This window comes from Nycticebus coucang, chromosome 11 (genome assembly GCF_027406575.1).
Source record: "Nycticebus coucang isolate mNycCou1 chromosome 11, mNycCou1.pri, whole genome shotgun sequence".
Taxonomy (NCBI): domain Eukaryota; kingdom Metazoa; phylum Chordata; class Mammalia; order Primates; family Lorisidae; genus Nycticebus; species Nycticebus coucang.
Window position 1 is genome coordinate 5,218,188 of NC_069790.1, and position 15,409 is coordinate 5,233,596.

Below are 15,409 nucleotides of genomic sequence, written 5' to 3' on the forward strand. Positions count from 1 at the left end.
ATATGTTGCCTTTTGTGACTGGCATCCTTCACTTAGCATTATGTTGTCAAGGTCACGTCTTCTGTTTACAGATTGCCCTGAATCCATCCATCTGTGTACTGGCTTCCGTCCCTTCTCATGTGCCATAGAGTGAGACTCCCACATAGGACACTCAGGGCAATTTTTAGCCACCAAACGTTTGCTTTTGTGAAGCTTCACTCGTTCCTTCTTTCCACGAATTCAGTTTCTTCTGGAGGAACCACTTAGTCAAACACTATGGTTCATTTTTCTGTCTCCATGGCTATAATTGTGTTGTTGTTTTCCCCTTATCCTAGTCCTCTCCACTCTGATCTCAAGTCCTCCGCATCACCAACTGCTGGGTACGGAGTGTGGCTCTTCACTTGGCCTAACAAGACGTGCTGTTGCAGTGACGTACGGAGTCTCTTTCGCCCCATCCTCCTCCTGGCCAGGCCTCCTTGGTTGCTCCATTTCTGATCACTGCTCCATCTCAGACTGTTCTCTGTTTAGGTTCTTGTCTCGACTTCACGAAGTACTGTCTTATCAAGTGTATTTTTCCTAGATAATTTGCTTTCATTTTCTAAAGTTCTCACATGTTTTCTCTCGTTCTCAGGCTTGTGGGTAAAAATTCATCCCTTGCTAGGCTAATTTCTTTTTTTTCTCTTTCCTCATCCTTGAATAAGACTGCATTCGTCCAGAGCTGGCGAGCACTTGTGGCTTCCGAGTTGCCTTTGGCTTGTTGCTGCGTGATGGGCACAGCAGGAACCACCATACTCAGGCTGACAGCTAGAGGCTGGGTGGGTTTGGGCCGTTCCCCGGATGGTTTCCAGCTGCCAGTGGGTGTTAGTTGTCTCCTGAGGGGTGCAGACTGCACTGTCCCTTTCCACTCACCCTCCCTGCCTCTGGACTCTGAGTACAGGGCCAGGACAAGTGGCGTGGTCCTGGGAGGGTTGAATGACTAGGATTCAATGCCCCATGCTCAGCCCCTTCCACCTGAGACTCTGTGGCTTAGAGGTGGACTCACTGTGTGGAAACAGAAGAATGACAGGGTATGGGGGGCACAGAGATCAGTCACGAGCCTGGCCTCCCCTGGAAGCAGGGCCCAGCCGGGAGAGGGAGGGCTGCCCTGGTGCTACATGAGGGAGCAGTTCCCCTCAGGCATGGCCAGTGGAAGGGCTGCCCCAGGCTATGTTCTTCCCTGGGGGTGGGAAATCCTCAGTCCCCTTCTTCACTGACATTCTTCCCAGGGTCTGGCAATAGCCTGATTGTTATGCTTCACTTTCTGTGCTGTTGAGACTTCTACATGTTTCTATGAGAATTTAGAGACTTCTCTGGGGCCATCAGAGAAGTCTCTGCTGTTTAACACATTCATATATAGATAACATCTCTAGGGATCTTCATTTTTCTTAAAAAACTTGGATGGGGGGACATCTTTGGTTAGGCCATTAGAACAGGGACAAACTGTCCTACAGGAAGGGCACGAAATCTATCAGGGCATGTTAATCATTGTTTCATTCAGTTTTGTAACATCAGAAAAGCAAGGTGAATGATGTATCACCACACACCAGCCTTCCTACGAGATTTGTTGGGTATTTGAGTCCTCCGAGATCTGAACATGGTTCCTCTCTTTCAATCCCCCCTGTAGGGTTCCAACAAAATGAATGAAGATCTTCTGCAAAGAATAAACAGTGCCAAAAAAATCCACTTGGTTCCATGTCACCTCAGAGACAAGTTTGTCTTGCGTTTTGCCATCTGCGCGCGCACGGTGGAGTCGGCCCACGTGCAGCTTGCCTGGGAGCACATCAGGGAGCTGGCCAGGGATGTGCTGAGAGCAGAGCGGGAATGAGGGCAGGGCCAGCTGCAGGTAGGCTGCCCTCTCATGCTTTCTGCCTGTTCCCTGACAGTCCGGGTCAGGAGCCTCACTCCCCTCCCAGCTCAGCCACTCAGCCCTTCTGGGTGAATCTCCTCCACCTGACAATGAGGCGGAGAAAACAGTATCACATTCAGGCCAAAGAACCAGAAGGAACAATACATTACAATCATGCTTTAAAAACTTAGATTTTTACTTTTTATTCTCTTACATCAATCTCTATAATTTCCCTCGGAGTTTTTCAACCATTTATTCAGGCAACTTACTATCCTGAGGGGAGTCATTAATTACATTTGCTATAGATTCGAAGGTAAAAATAGGGTTAACTTCAACTTAAAAAATAACGACACAATAGTAAATCCTAATGCAAGTACGTATTTTGGCCGGATTAATTAGAATATTGATCATCTTAGTATATTGGTTTTAATTATGCTTATTTGATGTTAAGATATTCTATCCACATGGTTACAGTTTTGAGAGAAAATGGAAACTATTCCTATTTTACACAAGGTAAAACATTAGGCAGAGATTCTAGCTGACAGTGACACCATCTGTCAATAGAGTAGCCAGATTAGGGATACAGACTCTTCAAGTTGATAGCCCATAGCTTTGGATAGCCCATTAGAACAGGGACAAATTGTCTTACAAGGTGGGGTTGAAGTCTATCAGGGCATGTTAATTATTATTTCATTCAGTTTTGTAACATCAGAAATGCTGATGTTACATTGCACAGTTGCCTATTTCCCAAGTAGCATATTCCTTCTCAATATTCAGATAAGAAATCTGCAAAATTCTTATTCTTCATTTTTTTAATGTGGCCCTATGTTCATGCTATTTTTTTCCTTGTAGAAATGAAAAGCTGATGAGAAGTACATCGGAAAACTGGAGGGAGAACAAAGTCGACCTCATCCTGGCTCCTGTGTGTGGCCTCACATCCTTCTCCACAGTTACTCAGAGGCTGTGGTTACATCTCTTCAGCATCTCACCAATGAAGAAATATTATTTGCTAAAGTTAATTCCAGTGACTACAGCTTTTATTCATTATTTGGTTGTGATCTTTGTTGATTAAACATCATACATTTTCATGTTCTTGAAGCCAACAGATGTGGTAGGAAAGGCTTATTGAATTATTGTCTGGTCTCTGATCCTGTGACTCGAAACTGTACCTGTACTCTTTAAAACATCTTTGGTCATATGGATAAGTGCCTAATAAACAATTGATGTACAATGCTAGTTGGGTCAGGTAATTATTCTGTTCTATGTTTTATCAAATTGATTCTTGTGATACAGACAATTCTTCAAAGTAGCCCCAACTATGGCTTCCTTGGATATTTTTAAATGGCATTCATTTATTCAACAAGTGTTTCTTGAGCACCAATATGTATCAGGCACTGTTCTAGATGCATTAACAACCACAAGTTTTGCGAGGAGCTGACTTCCACTTCTATGGAAATACATTTAGAATCAAGAAACAACCTGGATCCAAGTGAAGGACTTTCACTGATGCTGGTTCCTTGTCTGGGAAATCCATCCACTCTATGCTATCATGATTAACCTGCAACTGAAGAGTGTGTCTATAAATATAAATTGCAACTAAGGTGGTATTTACTCAAACAATTTCCTTTGGAAACATTTTTCTTCTTTTAATTAATAGATTTATTTATTTATTTATTTATTTTTGGAGACAGAGTCTTACTCTATTGCCCAGGCTAGTGTGCCATGGTGTTAACCTAGCTCACAGTAGCTCCTGGGCATAAGAGATCCTCCTGCCTCAGCCTCCTGAGTAGCTTGGACCAGTTCGTCAAGGAGATACAAGAGGAAAACTACTAAAGCTTTCTGACAAACACTTTCTTTTTCCAAGAGAAGTGTTCAAGGGGGAAAGTCCTTTCTCACTTTGCCTCCTTCTTCATGTTGTAGATATGGTTGCATGCAACAGCTTAGCATGACTTGTGAGGGCCACTTTGCACAATGAAGTGACAAGCTAGGAAAGAAAATCCACAGGTTAGCAAATGGTAGAATACAAAGATGTTCCTTCATGATATCTGTGAATCACATCCCAGGCCTGGATTTCCTGTCAACCTCCAGACTTCCACTCTTGTTACCATGAAGAGGGTCCAGCTGCCCGTCACCATCAACCAATATGCAGAGATAGGGAAAGATCCACCAAAGTTAATTTGTCAGAAGGCTAGCAATTCTGGAGAACAGTTGAGAGTAGCCTCTCCAAGACTGTTCTGTTCTTCCATTTCCAAAATCACAGTTTTATCCAAAAAGGTTCAAAGCAAAGACCACATTAACTCTTATTTCAAATAATAATCATTACAACTCAGTGACAATCTATTACAACATTTTAAAATCTAAAGTTAATCTCTTAGGCCAGGCGTGGTGGCTCACACCCTTAATCCTAGCATTCTGCAAGGCCAAGGTAGGCTGGTAGCTTGAGCTCACCAGTTCAAGATCAGCCCAGAGCAAGACCTTATCACTAAAAATAGAAAAACTGAGGCAAGAGGATTGCTAGAGCCCAAGAGGTGGAGGTTCCTGTGAGCTCTGACACCACGCACCCTACTCAAGGCTACAGCTTGAGACCCTGTCTCCAAAAAACTAGTATCTTAAATCAATCTTCCTAAAGCAAAGACTACTTTGCTTTAACCCTTATTTTAAATGATAATCAGCATAATTCAGTGACCTATTATAACATTTCCAACTCAAAAGTCATTTTCTTAAACCAAACCTCCTAAACAACTCAAGACTGGCATCTTTAGGGTGGGAGCTGAATTTACAAAACAGTAAGACTGAAAAGAGGTGAGGTCATTTAGCACCTAAAACAATCAGACCAACTGTGTCATGTCTGTTCTAGTCTTAACTCACTCCATCTTATTCTCACTACATGTTCTTTCACTCTGAGTGGCTGTTTTGTTGTGTCTGAAAACCCAAGCAGCTAATGGACAAATAGTACTGTTGTCTGAGACCTTGCTAGTAATGGAATGCTTTTCAAAGCCTTCCAGGTTGAGTGTCCCCAAACAGCTCAGGGTCCTCCAAAAGCTATGAAGTGCTAGCTGAGGGGTAGATCTGAGCTTTCAGATTCAGGTATAACAGGTAGTAGGTATTTGAATTCCCTTACTTCATCTTTAAAATGCATCCCAATTTTGCACGCTACTCAGGCCCCTCTTTCGGCCAGCGAGCAGCATCCCGGTGGGAGCAGGCGGGAGCTGAGCGCGAGGGGGCACTTGCACTGTTCCGAGCTTACACGCAGCGACTCCTGCCCGTAGCACGGACAGGGGGCTGTCTGCTCGCCCGGGAGTCCAGCTAAGTCACGATCTACCGGAATCATCATTTGCAATTCTCATCGCCTCATCTTTATTTCGGATAACTTTAAAACACGAAGTCTTTATACAGCGGAACGACAACTTATTACTTTCTGTGAACCCATCATCGCTGGAAAGCTCGCAGGCCTCCTCCAGGAGAATACCTGCAATAAACCTTTAGCAAAAGGTGGCAGGCCAGAGCGAGCCTCCAGGGATAGGCGTCCCGGAGTTGCCCCAATCACGACCTCGGCCCGGCGCGCGCGCGCCCTACGCGCCTTACGCACGTACGCACGGCGCAGGACCGAGCACGTCAGCATTGCGCAGGCGCACATCGTTTCGCGCGATTTTCGGAGGCTTCTGGTGTCGGGTACTAACAGGTCGGCGGTGGTGGCGGGAGACGCGATGAGGTGCGGGTGCTGGGCACCCCGGAAGGGCCCGGTGGGGCTGGAGTCTGGGCGGGCGGCAGCCTCAGGGTGTCTGTGCCATGGTTGTGTCGTTGGCGCCCTTTTACTTTCTTTTACTTGGGTTGCGCGGGGAGGGTGCTGGTGCGTCAGTCCCCAGAGGGGCTCATCCCGGCTTCGGAAAGTGGGCGGAGGCGGCGGATTGTGGGGACAGGTTGGGCCCGGCGTGGGCTGTTTGCGGGCAGGCTGGACTCGGCAGGGGCCGTTTGCGGGCGGGCTGGGCTCGGCAGAGGCCGTTTGCGGGCAGGCTGGACTCGGCAGGGGCCGTTTGCGGGCGGTCTGGACTCGGTTTGCCTCATGAGCTCACCAGTTACCACTGCGGCCCTTCGCTGGTCCCGACCTGTGAGCCGAGGCAGGTTGTTAACCTCGGTGGTAAGAAAGAGGGACCCCTTCTGTGAGGGACCGTTGTGAGGAATAGTAACAGTATGTTGAGTATTTTCTAAGTGCTGAGGGCTGTTTTGAGTGTTTCGCAGAATTAAAAGATCCTGTCACCTCAGTGGTGGAACTGTGTTCCTTTTATAGGAGAGATTAAGAGACCTATTCAAGGTCTGGCAGATGACAGAGCCAGGATAGGAACACAGGCAGCCTGGCTCTAGGTCCTGTGCTGTTTTGTTGTTAGAATAAAGTTCTGTACAGTGTCTTCCACGTGGCAGGAGGCCTGTCCGAGTTTTAGTAGCTGTTCCAATGGATGTTGTATTCCAGGTGCAACAGAGAGAATGTAAATGTAACAGTAAACAGTTCCCACTTGCAGAAGCTGACTATAGTTGGAATGACAAATGTCACATTCTTAAAATAATCAGAATGTTATTAAAATAAAGAAGATTGAAATGCAGTTCATATGTCAGTACTAGTTAACCATAGTTGTTATATCTAGGAAAGGCAATAAAGGTTAAAAACAATTTTTTTTTTTTTTAAGAGATGAGGGTCTCACTGTGTCACCCAGGCTGGAGTGGTCCAGTCATAGCTCACAGCAGCCTCCAACTCCTGTCCTGAAGCAATCCCTGAGCCTCAGCCTCCTAGCACTCACCTGGCTGCTAAATTGACTTGGAAATGATAAACAGGACAGTAACTGTATCGCTTATCATTGATGGCTAGTTTTGGGTCATCCATATCCGTATTTGTTGTGTAAATGTTGAAAGGAAGTAAGACTTGGTAGATGAATATTGAGGGAAAAGGTGAGGTGGAAAGGAGGAGATTCTGGGAATAGGGACTAGAACTCTTGAGTATTGAGCTAATCTTGGGACTGCAGATGGCAAAGTAAAATGAAGCCACAGAGAGGAAGGGGATGATCATAGTAAATGATGCTTTCTAAGACACCTCTCTTTCCATTTCTCATTTCCAGTATTTCATAAATGAGTTTAAAATAAAAGTTAAAATGGTATAGTGAAAAGGATGAACTGCTTCAGAGGAGGTGAGTTCTAGTTTTCACTCTATTTAGCTTTATAGCTTTAAACAAATTATAGTCTCACTGGATGTTAAGTTTTCTTATTTTTTTTTTTAACAAAGATTTATGGACACCAGTTTACAACATCACAAATTCTTTGCAAGGCATTTTGGGATATACAAAGCTATCTTAAACATGGCTCTTGAACTAAAAGGAACTATTGCTTATTAAGCTATCCTTAGGTAATGTAGAAGGTAAAATTCCAAATGCATGAGTTCTTGGTTTTCACTTTATTGTAATGCTCTTGGGAATCTAAAAAGTTTTATTTTACAATGGGGTTTTCAGGTAAATTCTATACACCCAGCAACATGATACATTCATTTACAATTCTGTTAGAATATAATTTAATGTGAAGAAGCTTATGAATATAACTTGAGGGAGGAAATCTTAAGTAAAAACATGTCATTTATCTATTTATTTATTTATTTAGAGATAGTCTCTGTCACCCTGGGATTGGGTGCCGCGGCGTCATCATAGCTAACAGAAATCTCAAAACTCTTGGGCTCAAGAGATCCTCATGCCTCAGCTTCCCAAGTAGCCCACCAGTGCCCACCACTATACCCAACTAATATTTCTCTTTTAGTTGAGACAGGTTCTTGCTCTTGCTCAGGCTGGTCTGGAGCTCCTGAACCCAAGTGATCTGCCTGCTTGGCCTCCCAGAGTACTAGGATTACAGGCATGAGCCACCATGCCTGGCCTAAAGTAAAAGCACTTTACTAGTAAACTTAGTAACTTGTCCTCATTTCATTTATTGTAATAATTTAACTTTTTAATTGAAATTAGGAGATTGGGTGAGATTCTGGGACATCCTATTTTAGGTGCTTATTCCTGAATAAGTCATTAAAAACATTTAAATATGTCCTAGTTTATATTTATGATTCATGCTGTTCAATCTGTGACCTAGGCTATTAACATTGAGGAGTGTTGTGTACGTGTGTACCATATCTAGAGTGAAACTGCTTGTGTTGGATTTCTGGCACCGTTCATGATCGGATGTGTGTTCTCAAGTAAGTTCCTTAACTCTTAGCCTCAGTTTCTATATATGTACAATAGATTGAATGATGATAGTAGTTTTCAGATTACTCTCATATTCATTACTTGACTTGATTCACACAGTGGTTCCTCTCACTTTACAGATGAGAAAACTGAGGCTTATTTATAGTAAAAGGCTTGCTTAAGATACTTCGTATAATTTCTCTCAGAGACCAGATTTAAACTTCTGGTTTGTTTTGTGTAACTGTTGTTCCATTGTTCTTCATTATTGCTTTTCTTTTTTGATTAATTTAAAATCTATTTTATCTAAACCCTATTTCTGTTTTCCCTTCCCACAGAGAAAATTATTATATAGCTAAAACAGCTTAACTCGTAAAAAATTATTATTAAGTTGTCTTTAATCTTGAAGGCTTTATATCAGTATATCTTGAATACTTGAACTCTCTGGTTAACTAGATAGTTCTCTTATACTTTTGTCCTTATAAATAAGAAGTTTTGTGTACCTTTCTTCAGATTAGAAGAGATTTAAAAACTCTAAAGTACACCTTTGTTTTATTCTTAATACTGATTAATTTTCAATTTTGTCATTTGTTACAGAGCTTTCTAAAATGCAGACCTCCAGCTCTAGGTCTGTGCACCTGAATGAGTGGCAAAGGAATTACTTTACAATTACGTCTGGCATATGTGCAGGACAGAAAGCAGATGCATACCGTGCACAGATATTACGCATCCAGTATGCATGGGCAAACTCTGAGATTTCCCAGGTGTGTGCTACCAAACTGTTTAAAAAATATGCAGAGAAATATTCTGCAATTATTGATTCTGACAATGTTGAATATGGCTTGAATAACTATGCAGAAAACATTTTAACTTTGGCAAGATCTCAACAAACTGACAGTGACAAGTGGCAATCTGGATTGTCAATAAGTAATGTTTTCAAAATGAGTAATGTACAGAAGATGATGCAAGCTGGAAAAAATTTTAAAGATTCTCTGTTGGAACCTTCTGATGCATCAGTGGTAATCCATAAGGAGCCCTCTGTCTTTGATCTTCCTAAATTTGGTGTTTGTGGTGGTTCTGGAGAGAGTGACCTATTAGCTAACTCAACTCATGATATAGGTAGGACCAAAGACTTCCTAGAGAGTAATCCTTTGAAGTGCCATCAGAATGCCCCGTCACCTGTGGTAACTAATAGTGCTAAGAGTTGTCCTACATTTTCAGTGCCTTTAGGTGAGTCAGCTACTGCAAAATTCCATGCCACACCATTATTTGGAAATGTCAAAAAGGAAAATTACAGCTCTCCAAAAAATAACCTAGGACTAAATATGTTCTCAACTAATCAGTCATATTTTTCTGCTGGCTGTGAAAATCCACAGGAAAGAAAATCTTTTTATTGTTCTGGCACCATCGATGCATTTTCCAATCCAATACTGAATAAGGCTTTTAGTAGGACAGAAGATAATGGACAAAAGGAAGATAGTAGCCTGCCTACTTTTAAAACTGCAAAAGAACAATTATGGGTAGATCAGCAAAAAAAGTACCACCAACCCCAGCGTGCATCAGGGTCTTCATATGGTGTTGTAAAAAAGTCTCTGGGAGCTAGTAGATCCCGAGGAATATTTGGAAAGTTTGTTCCTCCTGTACTTAAGCAAGATGGGGGAGAACAGAATGGAGGAATGCAGTATAAGCCTTATGGGGCAGGACCTACAGAACCAGGACTTCCAGTTGATGAGCATTTGAAAAATTTGGAACCAAAGATGATTGAACTTATTATGAATGAGATTATGGATCATGGGCCTCCAGTAAATTGGGAAGATATTGCAGGAGTAGAATTTGCTAAAGCCACAATAAAGGAAATAGTTGTGTGGCCCATGATGAGGCCAGACATCTTTACTGGTTTACGGGGACCCCCTAAAGGAATTTTGCTCTTTGGTCCTCCTGGGACTGGTAAAACTCTAATTGGCAAGTGCATTGCTAGTCAGTCTGGGGCAACATTCTTTAGCATCTCTGCTTCATCCTTGACTTCTAAATGGGTGGGCGAGGGGGAGAAAATGGTCCGTGCATTGTTTGCTGTTGCAAGGTGTCAGCAACCAGCTGTGATATTTATTGATGAAATTGATTCCCTGTTATCTCAACGGGGAGATGGTGAGCATGAATCTTCTAGAAGGATAAAAACTGAATTTTTAGTTCAGTTAGATGGAGCAACCACATCTTCTGAAGATCGTATTCTAGTGGTGGGAGCAACAAATCGGCCACAAGAAATTGATGAGGCTGCCAGGAGAAGATTGGTGAAAAGGCTTTATATTCCCCTCCCAGAAGCTTCAGCCAGGAAACAGATAGTAATTAATCTTATGTCCAAGGAGCAGTGTCACCTCAGTGAAGAAGAAATCAGACAGATTATACAGCAGTCTGATGGGTTCTCAGGAGCAGACATGACACAGCTTTGCAGAGAGGCTTCTCTTGGTCCTATTCGTAGCTTACAGACTGCTGACATTGCTACCATAACACCAGATCAAGTTCGACCAATAGCTTATATTGATTTTGAAAATGCTTTTAGAATTGTACGGCCTAGTGTGTCTCCAAAAGATTTAGAGCTTTATGAAGACTGGAACAGAACTTTTGGTTGTGGAAAGTAAGTGGGGCACTTGAAATTAAAAGATGGCATCTTTGTAATACAGTCTTTCTCATTTTTTAGCATAGGAAGCTGGAGATTTGTTAAATGTGTTTTTTGGAATATATTCTGAATTCTGTATGTCAAATAAGAACAATACCTCATTTTACAAACGATTGACATAGCTGATGTTAATGTAAGTTTTATTTGCTTACCACTTATTACCTGTGTAAGCCTATTTAAACAAAATGAGAATAAACTTTTGTTTCTAAAAAGTCTGTCTTTCATGAATAGTGAGCCCTAATTGAAACTTTCTTTTTAGTTTGAAGATGACATTATATATGAGATTGTATTTGGATTAATATCTTTTATTGAAGAAAGTTCCTTCTGAAGGCCATCTAATTCTTTTTTTTTTTTTTTTCTTTTTTTTTCATTATTGACAACGGCCAAGAAGTGGAAGTATCCATATGGCCATCTGATTCTTAATGTCGCCTAGTCTAGTGCTTTATATTTGAAACAGCATTGTTGTTTAAATAGATTAAGATCTCATCAAAAGCTAGAGTGAAAGTGCCAAAATTTTTGCTTTCTTCTGCTAGTTTGTAACCTCTTGTATGGTTTACTAGGACTAGCTAATGAAAGCATGTTTCAGAAGTAGCAAGATGTAGGCTGGGTATCAAATTACCTACAGAATTAAAAAGTGAAGAATGTTGTATTTTTTCAGGGGATGTATATTGTTTGACATTAATATTTTACTTGTTACTACTTCATAACCTGTAGTATTACTCTTTTAAGAATAAATGTTTTTGGATTCTTATCAAGAACTTTTTTTTTTTTACAATTTTAAAGTATTAAGGTGGTAGAAATATTTTTATTACACGGATACTTTGTATAATGAGTAAGTCAGGGTTTTGGGTGTACCCATCACCATAATATTATAGAAACATTAGAAAATAGAATAAAAAGAATAAAAATCACTGTTCAATCTTATCCCTTGGGAAGATACACTTTTAATACAGATTCTTCCAGATGTTTGGTTTTATGTCACAGTAGGTCTGTACTGTAGATCCTGTTTTGTAGCCTACTCTTTTTCTTTAAAGTTTGTTGCCATTTTCCATGTTAGCGTAAATGTCTACAACATCCTTCCTTTCTTGATTACCTGGGATTCCCTTGTCTGGATGGATTATAATTTATTTGGTCACTGCTAGAGGGGTTTAGGGCAGGACATTAGGTGACTTTCGTTTATTGTAAACAAAAATGTTGTATCCCATCTAGTGATTTCATACAAATTTTTGTAGTAAATTCTTGGATTAAAGACTGTGCATGTTTTTAAAGCTGTGGCTTGCATTCTAAATTGTTGCCTAGAAAAGTAGTGTCTGTATAGAATTTTCCTCTGCAATGAGTTAGAGGGATTGTTTACCTGTAGTGGGCAATTTTGGTAAAATTTGATAGCATTCTTTTTGTAATCATTCATTGACAAAACTGCTAGACAGTGTTCTGGGTGCTGAAGGTACAGTGATCAAAGACATAAATCCTTGGTCCCATGAAGGCTACATTCAAGTTCTTAGATGTACAACTTGAAATGGAATTTGAAACATTTAATAGGTGAATTTAGACTGTTTGTGTGCGTGTGTCTGTGTGTGTACACTTTAAATTGTTATTCTTGGTCTGCTTGCTATTTTTATGTTATTTTGAGAGTTGTTCAACTTTTAGTTTTTCCTTTTGAAATATGTGATTGAATTTTGTTAGAATTTGGACATTAAATTTCTTTAGTTTTTAGTTAACATCTTTTCACATCTTTTCATATTCATTACTGTATCCCTTTCTATTTCTATATAAACAGCGCTTTAGATTCCTGGGTATTGATGCCAAGGAATTCTCTGTAGATTTTCTTTCCTGATACTTATTAACTCTCTTCACAGACCACTCCCGCCTCCTTGGGTTTTATAGATACTATAGCTATTTAGATTAATCAGTGACTGTACACTTGGTGTTAATGTTTTACTTAACTCTGTAACTTGGGCTTAATGTTTATTATCTTTTTTTTTTCCAATTGCAACTTCTGCAAGGCCTAACTTTCAGCTCCATTAATCACCAATCACAGGGCCACTTTGTGGATTGTAGTTTTGATTATGTGCAGGAGAGAAAATTAGTTGGTTCAGCTCATCTTGGCTTAGGTGGAGCCCATGTCTGGTTAGTAGGGAAAATGACTCTTGAATTAAGGTCTACTCTATTAAGTAAGAATCTAAACCTGAAAAGAAAATTTAAGCTGGAAGTCACTTGACATTTGCTTCTGTATTATTACATAGAGATGTTCTTTCTCTCTGCCCATTGTACAGGCTTTGAGTATGTTTCTGAGGCAGTTGTGTAGAAATTTATCAAAGTTTAAGAAAGAGGGAAGGAGGGAGGTGAGTGGGGCCTTGGTGTGTGTCACACTTTATGGGGGCAAGACATGATTGCAAGAGGGACTTTACCTAACAATTGCAATCAGTGTAACCTGGCTTATTGTACCCTCAATGAATCCCCAACAATAAAAAAAAAAAAAAAAAAAAAAAAGAAATTTATCAAAGTTTATATAAAGATATTTTTCTGTCTCTACATATGATTGTCTTGGTTGGATATGATTATCTTGGATTAAATTTTCTCCTCTAAATTGGTGCTACACTGTCTTAGAGCCATTATTTCAGAGACACAAATGCTAACCTGATTTCTCATGTGTTTAAAAGTTACAGTTTCTTTGTAGAAATACACATTTTACCAACACATATCACCGGGTTGTGGAATTAACACTTAAACATTTTGGCAGGAATATGGTAGTTCATTGTAATTTATATTAGTTTTTAAAATGGTTCTCTTAAATATTTCGTAATAATATATGATCCTTTTCTCATTCTGTGGAAAATTTCTAATCTGTGATCTCTCCATTCTTTGGAAATTTTAATTTTCTCAATTCTAAAATATTTGTCAAGTCTGCTTTCTGCATTGACAATTTTTTTTCTATATGAGGTAGAGTCATAGTGTAAAGATCCAAAAAGGCTTTGGAACCAAACAGACCTGTTTGTGAATTCTGGTTCTGTCATTTGCTAGTGAGTGCCAGCTACTTAATTGTTTAAGCCTATTTTCTTGGTGAGTGAAAAGTAATAAAATATGGATTTAAAAGGCCTTATTCATGGTTGTTCAATAGTTGTCATCTTCTGCCTTGATTTTGTTTTCATTCAAAATGATCCTTTGAAGGATCTTTTTTTTTTCAACTATAGTAGAACGTCCATAATTGACCATCTCCTTAAGTTGACTTTAATTTTCATAGACGGGACATGCACCACATGTTCCTTCTGTTGACCAGTTTGTTGCAGTCCCTTGGGTGGTGAACTTACAGAGGTCCTACTGCATTTCATGTGGTTGTTCATTCTGTGTGTGTGATATTTGTATCTCATTGTTAGAAATCAGTCATGTGCCATCTAAATTTATTTTTATTTTTATTAAATCATAACTGTGTACATTAATGCATTTATGGGGAACAAGGTGCTGAATTTATATACAATTCGGAATGCTTACATCAAACTGGTTAACATAGCCTTCATCACCTCAATTATTTGTTGTGTTAAGACACTTATACTCTGGCTCGGCACCTATAGCTCAAGCGGCTAAGGTGCCAGCCACATACACCAGAGCTGGCAGGTTTGAATCCAGCCCGGGGCTTGCCAAACATCAATGACAACTACAACCAAACAATGGCTGGGTGTTGTGGTGGGCACCTATAGTCTCAGCTACTTGGGAGGCTGAGGCAAGACAATCGCTTAAGCCCAGGAGTTGGAGGTTGCTGTAAGCTCTGATACCTCTCAAAAAAAAAAGGCATTTATAGTCTACTCTTAATAGATTTGACATGTAGCCTTGCATTATGCACAATAGGTGAGGTTCCACCTATTACCTTCCTCCGCCTGGCCTTCTCCTCTCCTCCCCTCCCCTTCCGCTCCTTTTCCCTCCTTCATTCTGGGCTTTAGTTGTGTCTTATCATTCATATGAAAATGTGATTATATATTGATTTCATAATAGTACTAAATACACTGGATACTGTATCTTCCATTCTTGAGATACTTTACTGAGAAGAGTATGTTCCAGCTCCATCCATGTAAACATAAAAGATGTAAAGTCTCCATCTTCTTTATAGCTGCATAATATTCCATGGTATACATATACCACCATTTTTTTTTTTTTTATTAAATCATAGCTGTGTACATTAATGCAATCATGGGGCACCATACACTGGTTTTATAGACCATTTGACACATTTTCATCACACATAGCGTTCCTGGCATTTTCTTAGTTATTGTGTTAAGACATTTACATTCTACATGTACTAAACTTCACATATAACCTTGTAAGATGCACCGCAGGTGTAATCCCACCAATCACCCTCCTGCCCACATCCCCCCTCCCTCCCCTGCCTTTCCCCCTTCCCCCTATTCTTAGGTTATAACTGGGTTATAGCATTCATGTGAAAGCCATAGTTTCATAGTAGGGCTGAGTACATTGGATACTTTTTCTTCCATTCTTGAGATACTTTACTAAGAAGAATATGTTCCAGCTTCATCCACTTAAACATGAAAGAGGTAAAGTCTCCATCTTCCTTTAAGGCTGCATAATATTCCATGGTGTACATATACCACAATTTATTAATCCATTTGTGGATCGATGGGCACTTGGGCTTTTTCCATGACTTAGCAATTATGAATT

The 15,409-nt window shown here is 40.3% G+C and overlaps 2 protein-coding genes across 5 annotated transcripts in view; both read left to right on the plus strand.

The window, feature by feature from the left end:
• Window positions 1–3,097, plus strand: part of DDC (dopa decarboxylase) — a 92,760-nt gene extending 89,663 nt beyond the window's left edge. For both annotated transcript variants that reach the window (XM_053608769.1, XM_053608770.1), the window contains exons 14-15: window positions 1,643–1,861; window positions 2,717–3,097. In XM_053608769.1, coding sequence (XP_053464744.1) covers window positions 1,643–1,843 — 201 coding nt within the window. In that variant the 3' untranslated portion in view covers window positions 1,844–1,861; window positions 2,717–3,097. The remainder of the gene's footprint in view (window positions 1–1,642; window positions 1,862–2,716) is intronic.
• A 2,412-nt stretch (window positions 3,098–5,509) lies between these two features.
• On the plus strand, window positions 5,510–11,390 carry FIGNL1 (fidgetin like 1). Of its 3 annotated transcripts, XM_053608771.1 has the most exons (4): window positions 5,510–5,546; window positions 6,973–7,041; window positions 7,979–8,081; window positions 8,665–11,390. In XM_053608771.1, the coding sequence occupies exons 3-4, from the start codon at window positions 8,060–8,062 to the stop codon at window positions 10,701–10,703; spliced, it is 2,061 nt and encodes a 686-aa protein (XP_053464746.1). In that variant the 5' UTR covers window positions 5,510–5,546; window positions 6,973–7,041; window positions 7,979–8,059; the 3' UTR covers window positions 10,704–11,390. The 3 variants fall into 3 exon arrangements, with proteins under 3 accessions (XP_053464746.1, XP_053464749.1, XP_053464747.1); XM_053608772.1 differs by lacking the exon at window positions 5,510–5,546 and having other exon boundaries at window positions 6,730–7,041; XM_053608774.1 differs by lacking the exons at window positions 5,510–5,546; window positions 7,979–8,081 and having other exon boundaries at window positions 6,729–7,041.
• The last annotated feature ends 4,019 nt before the right edge of the window (window positions 11,391–15,409 follow it).

Bases quoted from the DNA above. Each gene is read 5' to 3' on its own strand.
- FIGNL1 (XM_053608771.1), top strand. From the start codon at position 8,060: ATGATCGGATGTGTGTTCTCAA. The intron at 8,082-8,664 runs GTAAGTTCCTTA...CATTTGTTACAG, and splicing joins GATCGGATGTGTGTTCTCAA to AGCTTTCTAAAATGCAGACC.